This window comes from Nicotiana tomentosiformis, chromosome 4, assembly GCF_000390325.3.
Source record: "Nicotiana tomentosiformis chromosome 4, ASM39032v3, whole genome shotgun sequence".
Taxonomy (NCBI): Eukaryota; Viridiplantae; Streptophyta; class Magnoliopsida; order Solanales; family Solanaceae; genus Nicotiana; species Nicotiana tomentosiformis.
In genome coordinates, this window is record NC_090815.1 from 21,438,695 (window position 1) to 21,459,434 (window position 20,740).

Sequence of the window (20,740 nt, forward strand, 5' to 3'; positions counted from 1 at the left end):
TTCTTAGGTTGAAGTAAATTTGACATGTACATCATGATCTGTTCCAAGCAGCTGTAAAGGCATAGGCACTGAATCTCCTTTTATATATTTTTTCCATGTTGGTTATCTCAGAGCACCATTACTATCAAATTTAGATATACTAATTCGCTAACATTTGTATCTTATCAAGCAAATGGCAGATGAAATGAGAGTAAGAGAATAACAAGAAAGGAAAAGATATATAGTAATTTGAGATAGGAAGTTCAAATTCAGAGTCACAAACACAAAAGATACAATTCTTCTAAGAATGGGAAGGACCCAATAATAGCCATGTACCCAACCTGAATTATAGTGGTGAATATCGCAAACAGAACATATATATCAATGATCTCGAGATTAGTTGGAGTTGAAGCGTAAGTAGAATAGAGAGATGATAAATTTATATGGTACAACAACATACAAATTAAAAAATAAATTTCGTACAAATTTGATAAAAATTTGATACATCTAAAACATCGAATAAACTAAAAATAAATTTTATACAACTGATTATATAATATACAACTTATTTATAACTTATCTACAACTTTCATACATACTAAAAATAAATTTCATACAACTAATTATATAGTATACATTTATTTACAACTTCCATACATTATTTTTATCAGTTAAAATACATCTACAATAACATACAACTTAAATATAATTTTCATACAAATTTTATACAATATGTCTTTTGTATATATTTTGTATATGATTTGTATATATTTTGTAAGTGGTGTGTTCTTCTTCCTCTTTGAAATTCCAATCAAAACTTTCTCTCTTAATACAATTTGGATATATATGAACAACATTATCTAAAAGATAGTATTGATAACTTAAACACAAATTTTATACAACGATTCATACATTATACAATTATTTTTTAACTTTCATACAACATTCAAATAAAATAAATATATAACTACAACATAATACAATCTACATAATAATACACCTTTACTACAATTTCGTAAGTATATTGTATGTCATATGTTCTTCTTCTTCTTCGAGTTTCAATCTGAAATTCAGCAAAAATCAAGTCTAATTTTCACCAAACACCCTCAAAATTGAGATATAAACTCCAAATAATATTTTTAATTATTTGCAATAACACCCAATCCAAACAAATAATGGTTTTTGAAAACTCAAATTTAAATTCAAAGCTTCAAAGCTTTTAATGGTTGTCAATGGTGGAGAGTCAAACACCTTCAAACTTTATTGATTGACAATTTCAATTTGAACACCAATTGTGCAACATGAATGAGAAAATTGCTAAGTTATTGATTGACAATCTTGAACACCAATTATGCAACATGAATGAGAGATAGAAAGACAGAAGAGTTAGAGAGAGAAAGAGAGAGAGCGCATGAGAGAGAGAGAGAGAGAGAGAGAGAGAGAGAGAGAGAGAGAGAGAGAGAATATGGATGAGAAATAACGTATTTCTTATTCAATTCCTAATATAAAGGGATACACATTTAAAATTAATTTGTATATAATTGATAAATTGTATTTGGCCATGTAATTAAGTTAAAACTTGATAAGGAAGTGTAATAAAATTTCATATGTAGTATAGGAAGGTAAAAATCTTAAACAGAATTATACTCCTTCTGGTCCACAATAAGTGATCATTTTACCTTTGGCACACCCATTAAGGAAATACGAACTCCTAGAGAAAAAAAAGATGTATTTACTAAATTAATATTTATTAATTGTTACCTTGACACATTTGAATATGTAAATAAGGGTAAATTTTGAAAAAATAAAATTAATTCCTTCTTAAATATGAAATTGGACACTCATTTTGGACCAAAATAAAAGGGCAAAATGGCCACTTATTGTGTACTGGAGGGAGTAGTAGGTATGTAAAAAATCAAACGAAACAAGCTAGGATTATCGAGTTCTCCACTTGTTGAACCAAACAGGAGATCATAAACAAGTTACTTTACAAAATAAATGTATTAGTAGAAAAAAGGCATAACATGTGGATTATCATCGAGGTGACAGGGCATGGTACGTAGACTATCAATATAGCGACAAATGAAATTCTTAATTAGACGAGTTAAAGGATGCGAAAAGGCATGAGAAGAACACCCACGGGGTTACACTGAGAAAAGAACCGGGCCTAATAGCTGCAAAAGGAGAAACATGAGCGGAATAAATAAAGAGCGTTAAGAGGGGAAGATGCACGAACCCGTCATAAATAAGGAAGGGAAATCGATACGGTTACGAGGAATTCTAAGCCATAAATATTTCCATTACAATTGTATATGGTAACGGGTAATCAAGGCAATTAATACCATAAGCGAGCCCGAATCAAGTAAGGAAGTCATTATAATTGTATGTTCCTATATAAGGACTAAAACCTCATTTGAAAGATCATCTGATTGATTAATAAAATTTATGCAATTATTCTTTACTTTATTCTCAAGATTTTATCGCAATTTTAAGAGTGATTATCAATCTATTTCGTATTTTCATTCCATATCAATTATTTTAATTCTTTGCTTTTTATTCTTCAAATCACAGGAAAAGTGAAGTAAATCTTCGTTATCAGTAACCCGATTTTTTTTTGATTTTGACTTTAACTGAGAAATCTATTTTTGGGATAAATAAAATTGGTTATGTTACTGGGAATTTGATAATTTATGAACTTTTCAAAATTCATCTTTAACGATCAAATATGTCAATCTCTAACGAGAACAACCAGCTGAACCAACAAGGTAGAACTCCACCACATCACACACCTACGGGATCTCTTCAGCAATCCCGCGAGAGTTCACCTGAAAGGTGTGTTTCGCGCACTGATGATCAGCATGGAGACGACCAAACTGTGGAGCATGATGCTTTAAAATAATTAATTGCAAAACATGTGAACAGTGCACTGCATGCTTTTGTTAGAGTATTACCCGATGCAGCGCAAACTCCTCCGCCAGTTAATACAACAACTTTGGAGAACCTGCGTTCGGGGCTTGATAACTCTGGAAGCGGAGAAATTCCCAATGAATCTCGCGATTGAGGGTCAGGCACACCGAATAATTCTAGTTTATAAAGTTTAGTGTTAACTTTGTAGAAACAACTGAAGGAGCAAAATGAGCATATAGAGAAAATACCTGGCGTACCTCATGTGATCAAAGGTGTGGATATTGACAAATATTCACAACAGCCTTGGAAGCCGAGTGCAGCACCCTTGCCAATTCCCAAAAGGTTTGAAATGCCTAATATTCCCAAATATGATGGAACGACTGACCCTCGGGGTCACGTAACCGCGTTCACTACCAACGTGAAAGTCAATGATTTAACCAAATAGGAGATCGAATTAGTTTTGGTTAAAAAGTTTGGCAAAACACTCACAAAAGAAGCGTTAACATGCTATTCTCTTTTACCTGAAAATTCCATTGATTCTTTTGCTGAGCTTGCAGATTCATTTATAAAAGCGCATTCGGGGGCTCAAAAAGTGGAAAAAAGGACGGAAGACATCTTCAAGGTTATACAAGGGAGTATAGAACTACTCAGGGAATTCGTAGATAGATTCCAACGAGAGAGAATGATGTTGCCACGAGTACCTGATAACTGGGCCGCTATGGAATTCGCAAGCAACTTAAATAAGAAAAGTTCGGAAGCCACGAGGAGGTTGAAAGAAAGTTTGCAAGAATTCCCTGCAACAACTTGGAACGATGTGTATAATAGATACAGAACGAAGCTACGGATAGAAGAAGATACGGTTGCACATCCAAGGGTTGAAGAAAGACCAGGTTAGAGACGCTCAAAATTAGAGAGAAGGTCCGGTAAAAACAGATACGAGCCATACATGAGACCTGCGGGGCGAAACTCTTTATCTAAACAGAAGGATGTACGGTTTGATTCAAGATCAAGACAAAAAGATGCGAGTTCTTTATCCATATTCAAAGAGGAACGGGATGCCCGGAGCAATGATTCCAGCACACTATCAAGGATAGGGGATTATAGCTTTAACATTAGCACCTCCGAATTGGTGGCTGTTTTATGAGGTATGAGTGATAAGGTGCGATGGCCGAAGAAAATGAGATCAGATCCAAACAAAAGAAACCCAGATTTTTGGTGCGAGTTTCGTAATGATCATGGCCATAGAACATTATATTGCAGGCTTTTGCAAGGAGAGGTCGAACATTTATTGAAGCAAGGCTATCTTACCGACATTTTCAGTGAGAAAGGGAGACAATTATACAGGAAGAATAGACAAGAGCCCCAAAACCTCCATCACCAAAGAGAACAGTCAACGTCATAACTGGAGGAGACGAGGTCAATGGAGTAACATACACAGCCGCGAAAAAGACATCAAAAGTTACTGTCACCCATGGAAAGAGAGTCCGCCAAGTCTTGAATGCCGACAGTATAACATTTGACGATGAAGACGCGGATGACTTGATGATCCCTCACAACGATGCACTGGTAAAATATCCCTTCTTATTGATATTAATGTAAAATGAGTTTTGATTGATTGAGGTAGCTCAGTGAACATTATTTTACTGAGGGTGGTAAACAAAATGCAAGCTAATGAAAGGTCATACCAAAAGCACGGTCCTTTGTATGGGTTTGATAATTCAAGCATTGTTACAAAAGAAGAAATAGTATTTGCCACATTTGCAGAAGGGGCCATCAAAGATACAAATTTCCAGGTGATTCACGATATGGATGTTGTCCCTTCCACGTTGCATCAAGTTATGAAATTCCCTTCATAGTGGGGAATTCGACAAATCTGTGGAGATCAACAAGCTTCACGAAGAATTAACTCGGTGGTGATTGCAAATACAATAGCCAATGATGCGGATGCGAAATAGCAATCACAAAATTCAGTGGAGGACAATGATGTCATACCTCAACTGAAAACACACAAGGGCAGACTGATGTCGGCTCAAGACCTGATGTGATTCATGAGCCAGAAGAAAATGAGAACATTAAAAAAACCTCGGAGGAGCTCGAAGCTGTAATACTATTTGTCCATTGGCCAGACGGAAAAGTGCACATCAGAGCAAATTTGAGCCCAGAGATGAAAGGTAAGTTGATTGAATTTTTACTAAATAACGCAGATTGCTTTGCTTGGTCGCATTCATATATGACAAGTATACCGCCGGAGGTATTGACTCATAAGTTGAATGAGGATCCATTACACCCACCTGTCAAACAAAAAAAAGAAAGCGAGGGTCCTTCAAAAATCAAGTGATCCAGGATAAAGTACAAAAGCTTTTGAAAATTGGTTCAATACGAGTGGTAAAGTACCCTGACTGGTTAGCTAATACGTAGTGGTTCCAAAAAAGAATGGAAAATGGTGAGTTTGTGTATATTATACTGACTTAAATAAGGTTTGTCCTAAAGATTCATTTCCTTTACCACATATAGATCAATTAATTGATTCTACTACAGGTCATGAGCATTTAAGTTTCTTAGACGCATATTCAGGTTATATCCAGATAAAATTGGACTCTCTAGATGAGGAAAAAATTTCATTTATCACAGACAAGGGGACATACTATTACAAAGTCATGCTATTTGGCCTGAAAAATTCTGGAGCCACATATCAGAGATTGATGACTAAAATATTTCAAGAACACTTGAGAAAAATCATGGAAGTCTGCATAGACGATATGTTGGTTAAGTAAACACAAGCGGGGGATTATTTTCAACATTTGTCTGAGACCTTTGAGATTCTCCGCAATTACAACATGAAGTTAAACCCGAAAAAGTGCGCATTTAGCGTGGCTTCAGGTAAGTTTTTAGGTTTTCTTGTTTCTAACAGAGGTATTGAAATAAATCCCACACAGATCAAAGCTATTGAGGAAATACTAGATATACTCACAGGTAAGAAAGAAGTGCAAAGGTTAACAGGCAGGATAGTAGCTCTAGGAAGCTTTATATCAAAGTCAGCAAAAAAAAGTTTTAAATTCCTTTTAGTATTGAAAAAGCAAAATCAGTTCGAATGGATTGACGAGTGCCAACAAGCTTTGAAGGACCTAAAGGCGTATCTATCGAATCCACCTCTGTTATCCAAACCAAAAGACGGAGAGAGATTGCTCATTTACCTCGCTGTGTCAGAAGTAGCGGTAAGCGCGATATTGGTACGGGAGGATAAAGGTAAACAATCTCCAATTTATTATGTTATTAAATATTTACTAGATGCTGAGACACGGTATCCCCACCTTGAAAAACTTTATTTAGCTTTAGTTATGGCACCAAGAAAGTTACGACCTTACCTTCAGTGCCATCCTATTTCTGTTATAACTGCTTTCCCACTAAGGAACATACTCCATAAACAGGAATTATCAGGTAGATTAGCTAAATGGGCAATAGAACTCCGTGAGTATAATATCATATACCAGCCTAGAACTATAATAAAATTGTAGGTGTTAGAATATTTTGTAGCGGATTTTAGCTCGAACCTAGTTTCTGAAGTAGAAAAAGAACTATAAGTATTCACCGAAGCTAATCCGGGGACTTGGACCCTATTTACTGACGGTTCCTCAAATGTTAAAGGAGCAGGTTTGGGTATTATTTTAATTCCACCATCGGGTGAAGTCATAAGACTAGCAATGAGGCAGAGTATGAAGCTCTGATTGCAGTCCTAGAGCTGGCACGGGAGCTTGGTATCGAGAAAATTATGATCAAAAGTGACTCGCGGCTGGTAATTAATAAAATGCAGGGGACTTCCGTGGCGAAAGAGACACGAATGCAACAATACCTCGGAAAGGTATGATAATTTCTTAGACAATTTCAGACATGGAAAGTCGTGCAAATCCCCAGGGAGGAAAATGCATAAGCGAATGCGTTGGCAAATCTCACATTTGTCGTAGATGCAACAAATGTAGAAAATATTATTGTGGTACATTTGTTTCATTCAGCACTCGATCAAACCAAGAGTGAGGTAAATTTTAATAATTTAACTTGGGATTGGAGAAACGAATTTGTGAACCTTTTGCAGTATGGAATCTTGTCTGAAGATAAGAAGAAATCCCAATTGTTACAGCTGAAAGCTGCCCAGTACTGCTTAATTCGTGGAAATCTATATCGTAAAATATTTGGTGGACCTTTAGCACAGTGCTTCGTACCATCATAAATAGAATATGTAATGAGAGAAGTACATGAGGGGAATTGTGAAAATCACGTCGGGGGAAGATTGTTGGTGAAAACATTAATAAGGGCAGGATATTATTGGCCAAAAATGAAAGAAGAAGCAGAAAACTTCGTAGCCAGGTGCGATAAATGTCAACGATATGGCAATAACATGCTTCAATCGGCGGAACTATTACATTTTGTTATTTCACCATGGCCCTTCATGAAATGGGGCATGGATATCGTAGGGACTTTGCCTCAAGCTAAAGGAAAGGTACGGTTTTTGTTAGTTTTAACGGATTATTTCTCAAAATGGGTAGAAGCAAGTGCATTTAAACAAGTTCGAGAAAAAGAAGTTATGGATTTAATTTGGCGAAATATTACATGCCGATTTGGAGTTCTAAAGGAGATTGTATGCAACAATGGCACATAATTTATAGACGCGAAAGTCACCAAATTCTTTCAAAGTTGGAAGATTAAACGAATTACTTCCGCACCTATCACCCAGCGGCCAACGGACAATCTGAGTCGACAAATAAGGTTATCATCAATAACTTAAAGAAGCGATTAGAGGAATCAAAAGGCAAATAGTCGGAAGTATTACCAGGGGTGCTCTAAGCTTACCGAACAATGGAAGAGACTAGTATGGGTGAGACTCCATTTTCACTTGTATACACAACAAAAGCTTTGATTCAGGTGGAGATAAGTGAACCAAGCACAAGATACACGCATGTCATTGAAGCACAAAATGAGGAAGAGTTGCGGGTAAACTTGGATTTGATAGAAGAAAGGAGAGAAGCAGCATTAATTCGAATGGTGGCTTAAAAGCAGATGATTGAACGATATTATAACAGGAAAGACAATTTGAGGTACTTTAAGATTGGAGAATTCGTCCTCAAAAAGGTGTTCCGGTCAACAAAAACAGCAAATGCAGGAAAATTGAGTCCCAATTGGGAAGGCCCATATAGGGTTAGAGGCATTGCTGGAAAAGGAGCATACGAGTTGGAAATCATGGATGGAAAGGTGTTACCGTCAAACTGGAATGCAGTCCATCTGAAGAAATATTACTTCTAGATGGAGTTAATACCCACGGTCAGGTATCATGCAAGTTCGATTTTATTTCATTCATTTGAATTTTACTAACTATTTTAGATGTCAGGCAAAAATATGGCCCGTAACGAATGATGATATTAGACCTGAAAGACACGCGGAATACTGAAATATTCCCAGTCGAGGTTACAACTTTTCTGATGAAAAAAGGGTTATTCAGTCATCATCTAAAATGTTATCTGCGAGTTCCGTTTTTTATTTTTCTTTTTCAGGAAAAGGACCAAAAGAAAGGAGTTGATCCAGTGTTCGAGATTTCATACTTCAATAGTCCAACATTGGGGGGACTATGCATATAGAATGTTACACAGGGAAGAAATATATATATACCAAGGGCATAGTTTATCCTGAATTAAAACCTTGAAGAAACCCTTGAAAAGTTTTCAAATGAGTTCAAACTCGCAAAAAGAATGCAAGATATTCCCAAGAGCTTCTAGGTTAAGGCCATATATTTAGTCTCGGGAAGATAGACCCGAATTTGTAAACCTGCTACAATGAAAACAGTTATGAAAATGATGTACAAATTTATTCATTTGAGAGTTCAAAAAATAAAACTTCCTCAAATTATTTCTTTTTTTTATATCTATTTCATGTTTCATATCTTTGCATTAATATGAAGATGAGACGTCATCTTCATCAGTGTCATTTATATAAAAGGGACCTCTTTTATAAAAACTCGTGCATATTGAAGTCACGGTATATTAAAGCATTTTAAGTGCGAAAATAAGCTCAAAAATTAAAAGAGCAGAAAGCATAATATGGCAAAAACAATAAAGATATTTATATCATTACCCCAAAGAACATGGGCGGCAAAACCTTCTAAAAATTGTCCAAACATAAAAAACACAAGGAATTCCAACTAAAAACCAACAAACACTTTCAGCAAAAAGCCGGGAAAAGGGGAGAGCTAAGGAGCATTATCAACGGGAGAAGTAGGATCAACTTGAGAAGAAGAGGGTTGAACATCAGCTTCACAAGGAGTAAGTCCATCTCCATCACCCTTAGAACCTTCGTCTTCAGGCGTGGAAAAGCTTTAACGTTGCTGAGTCTGTTCAATTATTTTTTTAGCCTTAGCAATCCCAGCATTAAGGTCAAAACCCTCCTGACTGGCTTCAGTTAAAGTCTCAAAGAGAATGTTCAAAAAAGCCCAGCTAACATCCACTGATAACTTATCTTCGAGGGCTTCATAATCCTTCTCCCACTGCTCGTTCTCAGCTTTTAATCCTTCTTTTTCTATCTTCGAGGCTTCATAAGTTGTCTTCAAAGGAGCGAAAGAACTTTTCAGGAACTGAACTTTATTTGTAGAGGCAAGGAGGTCTTCTTGAGCTTGGGTAAGCATCTGAACTATATCACCCATGTAAACCTCTTTTAATTAAGTAGCTCTTTCAAACTCCTTATCTCTTCAGTAGCCTTGGAATGTTGTTCAGCAAATAAGGATTCCAATCTATCATTGTCCTTCTCGACTTGACTGGAAGAATCTTTTAAAACCGCTAACTCAATGGAGACCATCCTCAGTTGTTGTTCCAAAGCTCCTTTCTCCTCTGGAAGAACGTCCTTCTCAAACTGAAGTCCTTCAAATTGTTCTCTCTAGTTATCATCCTTGGTGCGCAACTCAATTAATTGCTGGTCAGTCCAAGAGATCCTTTTCATAAGCCTATCAAATTAATCTACAAAAAAGCAAAATAAGAGGAGTTACGAATGAGGAAAAGGAAGGAAAGAAATATAAGTAAAGTTATAACTTAAGAGAAGAATGAACGATGTCATTCATTAAAGTCAAAGAACTGTGACCCTCTAACTTCTTCTTTTCCGCGGGTCTTAACAACGGCTTCAGCTACACATCAGCTTGTCCAGATTTTCTTAACAAATTCCCTCCCTCGGGGACTTTAATTACAACCTTTTTCATATCCCGCCTACTGCTAGAAGGCTCAGTTTCTACATGAGGAGCAGCAATGGGAGCAACTATTTGGGCAACCATTGGTGCAACGCTAGGCAAAGACACATGGGGGATAACAGTGGATAAAACTGGAAGAGAAGCAAGTGGCAGCTCTTCGGAAATAGGCCTGAGACATTCTTCACCCTCAAAGCCATGGGCGAATAACCTTTCAATAGGACTTGGGGGGGGGGGGGGCTTGACTAAATTACCAGCGTCTTAATCAGAAATTTCTAAAGGAACATTCTTTGGCTCATCAATGAGTCTGAAGGGTATTGAACATTGATGGGGGATCATGAGAGACAGGGGTTTCATCATCTGAAACCACGCGTCTTCTAACACGCGGTTTTCTCACTAAGGAACCTTCTTCAGCATCCTTGTCATCATCAGACCCACGAGCTTCAGTAGTTTTTCTCTTTGAGGAAGAAGCACTCAAAATTCTTTCTTGTGCAGAACTCATAGAAAGCATGATTGAGGGAACAGATGCCGGACTGATGCCATGAATGGCAAACCCTAATAGGAAAGGAGTGATAAAAAAGTTATACATGAACAAGTAAAGAAGGAAAAAAACTACGAGAATAAAAAGTACCTTGAGTTTTCACTTTCCAACCAAATTTCTGTGAAAGTCTTCGAAGAAATTCCTGCTTTAGTCCGTGGGAGCAGCAGTCAATATTTTTTCTACCCAAGCACGGAAGTCAGGAATTTCTTCGAAGACTTCCATGGTTGCTGAAAAAATAAATATATGATTATGTAAAGGAACTCAAACATCAAAGGTAGAAAAAGAGGGAAAAAAACTTTCGTGCAAGGTTCCATTTTTCTGGAAAAAGCATATTTTCTTCACCCACTAATCTACTGGTGAGGGCAGGAACAAATCGGGCCTTCCAGCGGTGATCACGATCATCCTTGGGCCTGACTAAAATCCTTTTACTTCCAGCCACGAGAGAAAAGATAGCTTCAAGAAACAATTTTGAAGAATAAAGGTGAAGTAAGTGATGGAAGATAAAAGGAGCGAAAACCAAATCCGACAAATAACGAAGGCATGCCACTGCCCTCCACACGATTGGACCGATTTGACCAAAGAAAATATTGAAATAGCGATAGAACTAGATGATCACTGGGTAAATGGGAGGTGGGGGGGGGGTTTAAACCCTAAAAGTGAAAGGATAGGTGTAAACGAAGAAAAAAATAGTATGGTAAGAAGTGATTCTTTGGTTGGCACCAGGAATCAGAACTGGGAAATCTGGTTTCCAATGGCTTTCACATTGAACTAAAGAAAGAAGCCCTGGAGTGATCAAACTTGGATAATGTTCAGTAGGATTAAGGGAAGCTATAGAAGAAACTTGATTTTTATGGCTTCACGATCTGACACAAAAGAAAACTATTGAGGAACAATCTCAGAAACTATAGGTTCACGCATGGGTTCGTTCTGATCTCTACTCTTAGAAGAAGATCTAGGGTTTAAAGAAGCTTTAGACCTAGAAGGAGACGGCTTGACAGAACTACTTTGAGGAGTAGAACAGCAAGTGGTTAATGAACCAAGATTGCGGAGTCTACCACCCCCTACTCCTAGTAGGGGCAGTAGAAGGAGCAAGTTCATCGACGATCACGACCTTACGAGGATCTGGTATTGAAAAAGACATATTTTACAAAGAAAATATAGTGGGAAGATAGAGGAGTATGATGCAAGGTTAAGGAGATGGATATAAAGAAGAGGAAGAGGATTTCAAGAAATCAAGAGAGATGAAATATTTATAAGGAGAGGCAATCGTCATCAAGGTTGATCATTATGAAGTGTCATAATAGAACCGTCACTTCGTGACTGATGCAACTGCAGAAAAACTCTTAAAAAGCGCTGAAAAATAGCAAAACAAATCAAATTAAGCCACGTGGCATGGGCATTAAATGGATGTGACCTACGTCGCATCGATTCTGAAAAGAGCATTATGATACTCGAGAAACAACAGCAAAGAATTCTCGTCATAAATACTTACCACTTCCCGAATATTCAGTTGAGAATATTTAGAAAGTAGGGGGACTATCTGTATTAGTGGGAAAAAGGCATGACACGTGAATTATCATCGAGGTGACAGGGCATGGTACGTGAACCATCAATATAGCGATAAATGACATTCTTAATTAGACGAGTTAAAGAATGCAAAAAAGCACGAGAAGAACACCCACGGGGTTACACTGAGAAAAACAAACCGGGCCTGACAGCTGTAAAAGGAGAAACATGAGGGGAATGAATAAAGACCATTAAGAAGGGAAGATGCACGTACCCGTCATAAATAAGGAAGGAAAATCGATACGGTTACGAAAAATCCTCAGCCATAAATATTTACGTTACAATTGTATATGGTAACGGGTAATCAAGGCAATTAATGCCATTAGTGAGCCCGCATCAAGTAAGGAAATCGTTATAATTGTATGTTCCTATATAAGGACTGAAACCTCATTTGAAAGATCATCTGATTGATTAAAATTTATGCAATCATTCTTTACTTTATTCTCAAGGTTTTTATCGCAATTTTGGGAGTGATTATCAATCTATTTCGTATTTTCATTCCTTGTCAATTATTTCCATTCTTTGCTTTATTCTTCAAATCACTAGAAATGTAAAGTAAATCTTGTTTATGAGTAATCTGATTTCTTCTTGATTTTGACTTTGACCGAAAAATCTATTTTTGGGTTAAACAATAGAGAAACATTTCCAACAAAAATGGCTAATAACAATTCACACACAATGACACAAAAACCATCAAATTTCAGAATCAGATCAGTTCCTGAGTACATTTCAGGTTTTTTCTTATTTTCATGACAACGTAAAAAAAGAGACACATCATTCCTCATACGTTATACGTAGAATCTGAGGAACGACTGGATCACATTGGATCTTAACAGTGTTTGGTGCAGAAGCAACGGCGGCGGAAGCCCCGGCAATGGCCGCCGTGAAAGCCCTCTGTCTGACAAACAGCAGCACAATTGCTCTTCCTTACGCATGGACCCTTGAATCGGTGGCTTTGGGACTCACAAGTCCTTGCCTCAGCCACCATTGTTCCCATCTCTGTACAAGAAATATCAGTACGTAAGTATGACACATGTAAATGAATCTTTGCACTGTCTCGTTATCTAAAAAAAAACCGTTAGATAATTATTCATTATAAGTGAAATTAGTTAGTTGAAAATGAGAAAGACAATTTATTACCACATGTTAAATTATTACTCTGATAATTAAAAAGTATTTACACTATGAGTGTAGTGTATATACGTAAATCTTAAAAGAGTTTTACCACTTATGCTTTTGAGACGGCATATTTCCACAACTGATGGAAAGCATGACAAAAGAACAGGCTATTTTCTTTATTCTTGATTTTATAGAATACTTAGAAAAATTATACACTCTACCTCATGTTATATGGCACTTTTTTCTTTTTGTTTTACTTAAAGAAAAATGACACATTTCTGAAAATAAACCGATAACCGATAAGATAAACCGTTAAGCGAAAATAACCTCCCAATCCGCCCGATAAGTACCCCTAATCATATTTGGTTTAATCATCTTATTTTCCTTTAATTTAATTATTTATTGTTCTTAGATTATTCGTGTTAAATTAAATCACGTATCCTTTAAACAACGTATAAATTTAATTGTTACTTGTTTTAGGGGTAAACAATTTGGCGCTCACCGTGGGGCAAAGGATAATAGTGGTGATTTAACGAATCTCTATAACATACCCTATTTTATTCTTGCTATTTGAAGTTTGAGTTCAGGATCTATTTAAAATGTCGAATTCTCAGTTTCTCATTTGAATATTGATGCTGAGTCAGGCCACCACGGTGAAAATAATAATGTGATACCAAGAAACAACGTGCCCCCTGTTGACCCTAAAGGCATTCCGATCACTGACTCAGTCAACGGCAATTCACAAGTTGCTATCAATACCGACCTACCGACTAATCCCGAAGACAACATTCCCGGGGTAGCCCGATCATCGGCTCGAGAAGTTCCCGAAGGGGGAGGTGATGAAGTTAGCTTACATTTGATTTTTGAATGTAACAAGCTCAACAAGTGTCAATAGTATTGCTGCAGAGTCAAAATCACACAGAACACGGCCGAACTTGAGCGGATTGGAGAAGATACTCGGAGAGAAGAATGGATTGTCACAGAACCAGATGAGTTCAAACCCGGGGAAACTTTCAAAGTGATGAAAATGCTTGAAGCATTGACAAAACGGGTTGAATTTGGCAAAACGAAGATAAAGGCAAATGACAAGAAGGTGGAGACTTACAATTTTAGGGTCGATCAAATTTCGGTAGTGCCTCCGATATTGAAGGGACCAGATTCCAAAAGTTCATTCAAAAGTATTTTCCCCCGAGTGCGGCACTGAAACCAATTATGAAAAGGTTCTGAATGACCAATATTCCCAAGTATAACGGAACCACATATCCAAACGAGTATGTCACCTCCTACATGTTTGCAATAAAAGGCAATGACCTCGAGGATGACGAGATCGAGTCGGCGTTACTGAAGAAATTTGGGGAAACCTTATCCAAGAGAGTGATAATAGGGTACCATAACTTACCCCTAAATTCTATTAATATGTTTGCTATGCTTGCAGGTGTCTTTGTTAAAGCCCATGTCGGCGCTATCAAAGTTGAAACGGGAAAATCAAACATGTTTAAAGTCAAGAAAAGGGATAACGAGATGCTTAAGGGATTCATATCGAGGTTCAAGATGGAACGAATGGACCTACCCCAGTCGCAAATATTTGGGCCGTTCAGGCATTTACTCATGGGCTCAACCCCTAAAGTTCAGTTGGTTCTCAAGATTTGAAGCAAAACTTGGTAGAATACCCATGCGGTCACCTGGGCCGATGTCCACAACAGGTACCAGTCAAAGATCAGAGTCGAGGACGATCAGTTAGGAGCCCTCTTGGGGTCTGTTTACTCCAATAGAGTGAATGACCAGTCTAATAGAATTGTGGATCAGGAGTCGAGGCCACACCGAGATCGATACCAGCCATACAACTTAGATAGAAGAGGAAATATATCCAATCTCCACCCGACCAGGAATGATAGGAGAAGTAACCAGGGTCCTAACAACCGAGGTTTGGCGAAGATAACAATTTTGACAGATCACCCAGGTTGGAGATGCCCTGGGATTATCAGAGAATAAATTAATGTGGATGTAACGAGTATAATGTCGACCATCGGTCGTATCGAGGAGACCAAATAGCCAAGGCCACTGAATTATGATTATAAGGAGAGGCTACCGTCATCAAGGTTGATCATTATGAAGTGTCATAATAGAATCGTCACTTCGAGATTGATGCAGCTGCAGAAAAACCCTTAAAAAGCGCTGAAAAACTGCAGAACCAATCAAATTAAGCCACGTGGCATGGGCATTAAACGTTTGTGACGTACGTCTCATCGATTCTGAAAAGAGCATTATGATACTCGAGAAACGGCGGCAAAGAATTCCCGTCATAAATACTTACCACTTCCCGAATATTCAGTTGAGAATATTCAGAAAGAAGGGAACTATCTGTATTAGTGGGAAAAAGGCATGACACGTGAATTATCATCGAGGTGACAGGGCATGGTACGTGGATCATCAATATAACATTAACTGACATTCTTAATTAGACAAGTTAAAGAATGCGAAGAAGCACGGGAAGAACATCCATGGGGTTACACTGAGAAAAGAACCGGGCCTGACAGCTGTAAAAGGAGAAACATGAGCGGAATGAATAAAGACCATTAAGAAGGGAAGATGCACGAACCCATCATAAATAAGGTAGGGAAATTGATACGGTTACGAGAAATTGTCATCCATAAATATTTCCGTTACAATTGTATATGGTAACAGGTAATCAAGGCAATTAATGTTATTAGTGAGCCCGAATCAAGTAAGGAAACCGTTATAATTGTATGTTCCTATATAAGGACTGAAACCTCATTTGAAAGATCATCTAAGTGATTAAAATTTATGCAATCATTCTTTACTTTATTCTCAAGGGTTTTATCGCAATTTTGGGAGTGATTATCAATCTATTTCGTATTTTCATTCCATGTCAATTATTTCCATTCCTTGCTTTATTCTTCAAATCACAGGAAAAGTGAAGTAAATCTTGGTTATCAGTAATCCGATTTCTTCTTGATTTTAATTTTGACCGAGAAATCTATTTTTGGGTTAAACAATGGACAAACATTTCCAACAAAAATGGCTAATAACAATTCGCACACAATGACACAAAAACCATCAAATTTCAGAATCAGATCAGTTCCTGAGTACACTTGAGGTTTTTTCTTATTTTCATGACAACGTAAAAAAAAAAGAGACACATCATTTCTCAGAAACATTCTAGAAAAAAAATTAATAAACGACAGCCTGATGCACTAAGCTTCCACGTTATACGCAGAATCTGAGGAACGACTGGATCACATTGGATCTTAACAGTGTTTGGTGCAGAAGCAACGGCGGCGGAAGCCCCGGCAATGGCCGCCGTGAAAGCCCTCTGTCTGACAAACAGCAGCACAATTGCTCTTCCTTACGCATGGACCCTTGAATCGGTGGCTTTGGGACTCACAAGTCCTTGCCTCAGCCACCATTGTTCCCATCTCTGTACAAGAAATATCAGTACGTAAGTATGACACATGTAAATGAATCTTTACACTGTCTCGTTATCTAAAAAAAAACCGTTAGATAATTATTCATTATAAGTGAAATTAGTTAGTTGAAAATGAGAAAGACAATTTATTACCACATGTTAAATTATTACTCTGATAATTAAAAATTATTTACACTATGAGTGTAGTGTATATACGTAAATCTTAAAAGAGTTTTACCACTTATGCTTTTGAGACCGCATATTTTCACAACTGATGGAAAGCATGACAAAAGAATAGGCTATTTTCTTTATTCTTGATTTTATAGAATACTTAGAAAAATTATACACTCTACCTCATGTTATATGGCACTTTTTTCTTTTTGTTCTACTTAAAGAAAAATGACACATTTCTGAAAATTTTTTAGTTTAATTTAAATAGATTCTTATTTATTCGTTAACAACATATCATCTTAAACCACAAGTTATAAGAATATTTTTTTATGTGTTAAAAGTTTTTAATTCTTTGTTAAATTTCGTATTTTATCAAATACCCTCATATAAAATATAGTACATATTTTTTAGTAAATCTACCTAGCTATCTAAACATCATTACGACAAACATTTCTGATCCAATATATATAACCTAGTTCTAAAATAAAAAAACCAAACAAGTAAAAGAAAATACCAGTGGCAAAAATCAGCATCAGCATAAGGAAAACAGTTGCAAACAATTTCTTAAAGCCAGCCATCTCTTTTCTATCACAGTGTAATTAGAGAGAGAGAAGACCAAGATCACTGGAAATTAAGAGTGAAGAGACCATTAATAAACTAGGTATATATATATAGTATTGTAAGGTATGAGCAGACAGCAGTCTAAAGTGAATTATTGAACCGGGGGGGGGGGGGTTACTTTGAATGATCTAAAATAAAGGTAAAAGAAGAAAACATATACACCTATGAATATCATGACAACTTTATAGCTTTTATTAAAATGTTTGGGGACTGAATAATTGCATTATATATAGCACAATTCTTCCTTTAGCACCATAAGAAAAACTAAAAGAAACATTAAAGTGCTAAAAGGGAAAACCAAGAACGTGTGAATATTCACTTTAGAGGCCATTTTTTTTTCTTTTTCTGAATGCTTGTTAAGGTATGGGATCGGATCTGCATGTTTGATATGATGTGCTTGTGATTATTGCTTTACAAAGTGTGAAATAGGTGTTACTTTGAGACTCCTAAAAGCTCCTGCCTGTCGGTCGTGACTCGTGAGAATAATTTGGGCTACGGCAGCGGCGGAGCTAGGAATCCGAATTCCCTTTGCTGAAATTATATTGCATGGCAAATTTTAATGTATATACAATATATAGGTCAAATTTCTTTAATTTATTTGTGTGTTAACTTCTTTATATTTTGAAGTCATAATTATCGCACATTCGTAACACATAAAAATGGCAAGGACATATTCGCATGACTTATTAAAAACACTTTAAAAGTTCTAATAACCAAGCAATAAGAAGCAAATCACAACTAATAAAATACACTACATCTAAGAACTAATTTGAGCGAGATATAAGTCAATACAATCGAAGTGCTAAAAATACGGGATCGAAGGGTGCCTAAAGTGCACCTTCCCCCGGTTAAAAGAATTATTTACTCGGTCTTTTATTTTTGTAGACCATAAATAAGGAGTCATTTTTTTTTCAGTTAGGGATTCAATAAGGTGACTTGGAACTCCAAAAAACTCAATTTAAAGCAGTGACTCCGAAACAGTAAAATAATTTCTATTTAAAACGATCAATTCAATTGAAAAAACTCTTACAGCTTAACCCTGTTAACGAAATTGGGTTAAAAAGTAGGTGTGACAACTCCGATGATTTCGTCACTCTACTCTAGAGGAAGATAGAAGAGTTCTGTTTTTAAAATGATTATAGCTAGAGACTTGCTAGTACTTTGTTCCTAAGGAAAATCCTACAAAGACAGAGGGTGTTGATTGCTTATGAGTTGAAAGTTCTATATAAGAGCTATGTATTACACAATCCACCCTAAAAATAAAATATGTACATAGTTAGTACTAAGAGAATCAAAATACTGATTTATACCGCGTGTGTAAATTGAATCCCAATAAACAGATTCTAAAGTATGTTTCTTGAAGTAACTTTTACAGCAAATTAGTATTTATTTTGGAAAATATATTAATTTATGTCAATGTGAAAATCTTGTAGGTTTGCACCAGTGATTTCGTCTCTTCGATCGGCAATGCACTCCGGACCTTAAATGTCCAAGTCATGCCTCCGGTGGGCTGTTACTTTTGAAGAAATTAAAATAGAAAAATGACATTGTATAGCCGCTCTCCAAATAATAGCCAAAAAATATTTTTATATATATATATATATATATATATATATATATATATATATATATATATATATATATATATATACATTTTGTATTTTGTATGTTATATACTCCATCCGGTCTATTTTAATTGATTTTTTGGTTGTTTACACATATTAAGGAATCCATCTTTTAGCATTAATTATCAATAAAATTAACCATATTAACCTTAATTTGTACATTCAAAATACAACAAATACTCCTAGGCTCTTTACTCCAAGGGCAACTTTGGGAAAAAGATGTTAATTCCTTCTTGATATATGAAAAATTAAATATTGTGGACCACAAAAAAAAAATTATTAAAGTGGACCGGAGAGAGTACAAAAATTATATAAATTTTATATACTTTTTCGACTATCGAATATAAATAGTTTATGGCGTGAGTTAAAAGTGAAAGAAGCCCAATTAAAATGCTAAACGCAATCCTAACACATTCTTATTGACACAGCATAACAATGCATTAATATAATTTGCATTTTATTGGCCTTAAATTTAGTTTGGTCAGTAGAAGCCCAAAAACTTTGGCATTGTATAGCCAAATTTTAGAAAATCTACTTCCTATTTATTTTCACCTATAACCTACGTATCTTTTTCTTTTCCCTCTCCCTTTCTCTCCTTATATTTCTTCTTCCATCTCTCCTCTTTCTCTCTCATGATTTAGTAAAAATTATTGTAAATTATATAAAAAAAATTAGTAGAATAAAAAGGTAAGGTTGATCTCACATTAGAAAAAATCAGAAGCAAAAACTAAGAGAAAAATAGGAAAAAAATAAAGTTCAACTCTCTCTCTCTCTCTCTCTCTCTCTCTCTCTCTCTCTCTCTCTCTCTTGTTAAATTGAATGAGTGAGTGTGATTGCAATTGGTTGAAAATACCCATACGGGGCTATATACAAAATTTGAGTAAGATTAGAAGTGATTTAGACTGGTTTCAGGTAAAAAAATCATATCTAAAAATCCAACAGCGACATGTGTATATCATGTTGTATATAGTGAATATTAGTGTATATCACACACAGGTTTTTACGGACCTATATGTATATTACATTGTATATCGTGTATATAACACAGATTTTCATGGATATATACAGATACACATGATATACATGAGATATCACAGATGTACATGTAGATATACACGAGATACAATGGGGGATACACATGTGGACTCGTCTTAAAACTTGAGTTTTCAATCTGAAATATATTATACAAAGAAGGAAAATAAAATTTTGATGTACTTTTTTATATACACATTATTATTATTATTATTATTATTATTATTATTATTATTATTATTATTATTATTATTATGTTATACATTGTGATATACAAATACATAATTATTACTGTATTATATATATTTGGATATATAGATTAAAAAACTAGAAAAATAATTTAGAAAAATTTGGGAGATTTTTCGGATACTTTTTAAGGAAATGGAACCTAATTATCATGTTGAATATCTATTGCATGTGGTGAATTCGACCTTTTTAACATCAAAACTTCGAAATTAGAGTCATTGGGCATCTTGACACAATAATTCAAATTGTAAACAGACTAAAAATAATACTCCTTGGAAATTGAATCTTCG

General features: G+C 35.8%; 3 protein-coding genes across 3 annotated transcripts; 1 reads left to right on the plus strand and 2 right to left on the minus strand.

The window, feature by feature from the left end:
• Positions 1–7,737: 7,737 nt before the first annotated feature.
• Positions 7,738–8,513, plus strand: LOC138909351 (uncharacterized). The gene is made up of 3 exons (XM_070200545.1): positions 7,738–7,872; positions 7,939–8,130; positions 8,430–8,513. Exons 1-3 carry the CDS (start codon positions 7,738–7,740, stop codon positions 8,511–8,513), a joined length of 411 nt encoding a protein of 136 aa, XP_070056646.1.
• Positions 8,514–12,851: 4,338 nt separating this feature from the next.
• Positions 12,852–13,278, minus strand: LOC138908902 (defensin J1-2-like). Its single transcript, XM_070199642.1, has one exon. It carries the CDS (start codon positions 13,204–13,206, stop codon positions 13,039–13,041), a length of 168 nt encoding a protein of 55 aa, XP_070055743.1. The 5' UTR covers positions 13,207–13,278; the 3' UTR covers positions 12,852–13,038.
• A 3,114-nt stretch (positions 13,279–16,392) lies between these two features.
• LOC104099318 (defensin J1-2-like) lies at positions 16,393–17,591 on the minus strand. Its single transcript, XM_070199643.1, has 2 exons — positions 17,441–17,591; positions 16,393–16,767 (listed from the first exon to the last, which is right to left on the minus strand). The coding sequence occupies exons 1-2, from the start codon at positions 17,502–17,504 to the stop codon at positions 16,598–16,600; spliced, it is 234 nt and encodes a 77-aa protein (XP_070055744.1). The 5' UTR covers positions 17,505–17,591; the 3' UTR covers positions 16,393–16,597.
• Between the last annotated feature and the right edge of the window lie 3,149 nt (positions 17,592–20,740).

What these genes read in the sequence shown, in the direction of transcription:
- LOC138909351 (XM_070200545.1), top strand. Translation starts at nt 7,738, where the DNA reads ATGGAAGAGACTAGTATGGGTGAGACTCCATTTTCACTTGTATACACA. An exon ending in AAAATGAGGAAGAGTTGCGG is followed by an intron (nt 7,873 to 7,938) that starts GTAAACTTGGAT and finishes GCTTAAAAGCAG; the next exon opens with ATGATTGAACGATATTATAA. An exon ending in TGGAAATCATGGATGGAAAG is followed by an intron (nt 8,131 to 8,429) that starts GTGTTACCGTCA and finishes TTTCTTTTTCAG; the next exon opens with GAAAAGGACCAAAAGAAAGG.
- LOC138908902 (XM_070199642.1), bottom strand. Translation starts at nt 13,206, where the DNA reads ATGGGAACAATGGTGGCTGAGGCAAGGACTTGTGAGTCCCAAAGCCAC.
- LOC104099318 (XM_070199643.1), bottom strand. Translation starts at nt 17,504, where the DNA reads ATGGCTGGCTTTAAGAAATTGTTTGCAACTGTTTTCCTTATGCTGATG. An exon ending in GATGCTGATTTTTGCCACTG is followed by an intron (nt 16,768 to 17,440) that starts GTATTTTCTTTT and finishes TTTCTTGTACAG; the next exon opens with AGATGGGAACAATGGTGGCT.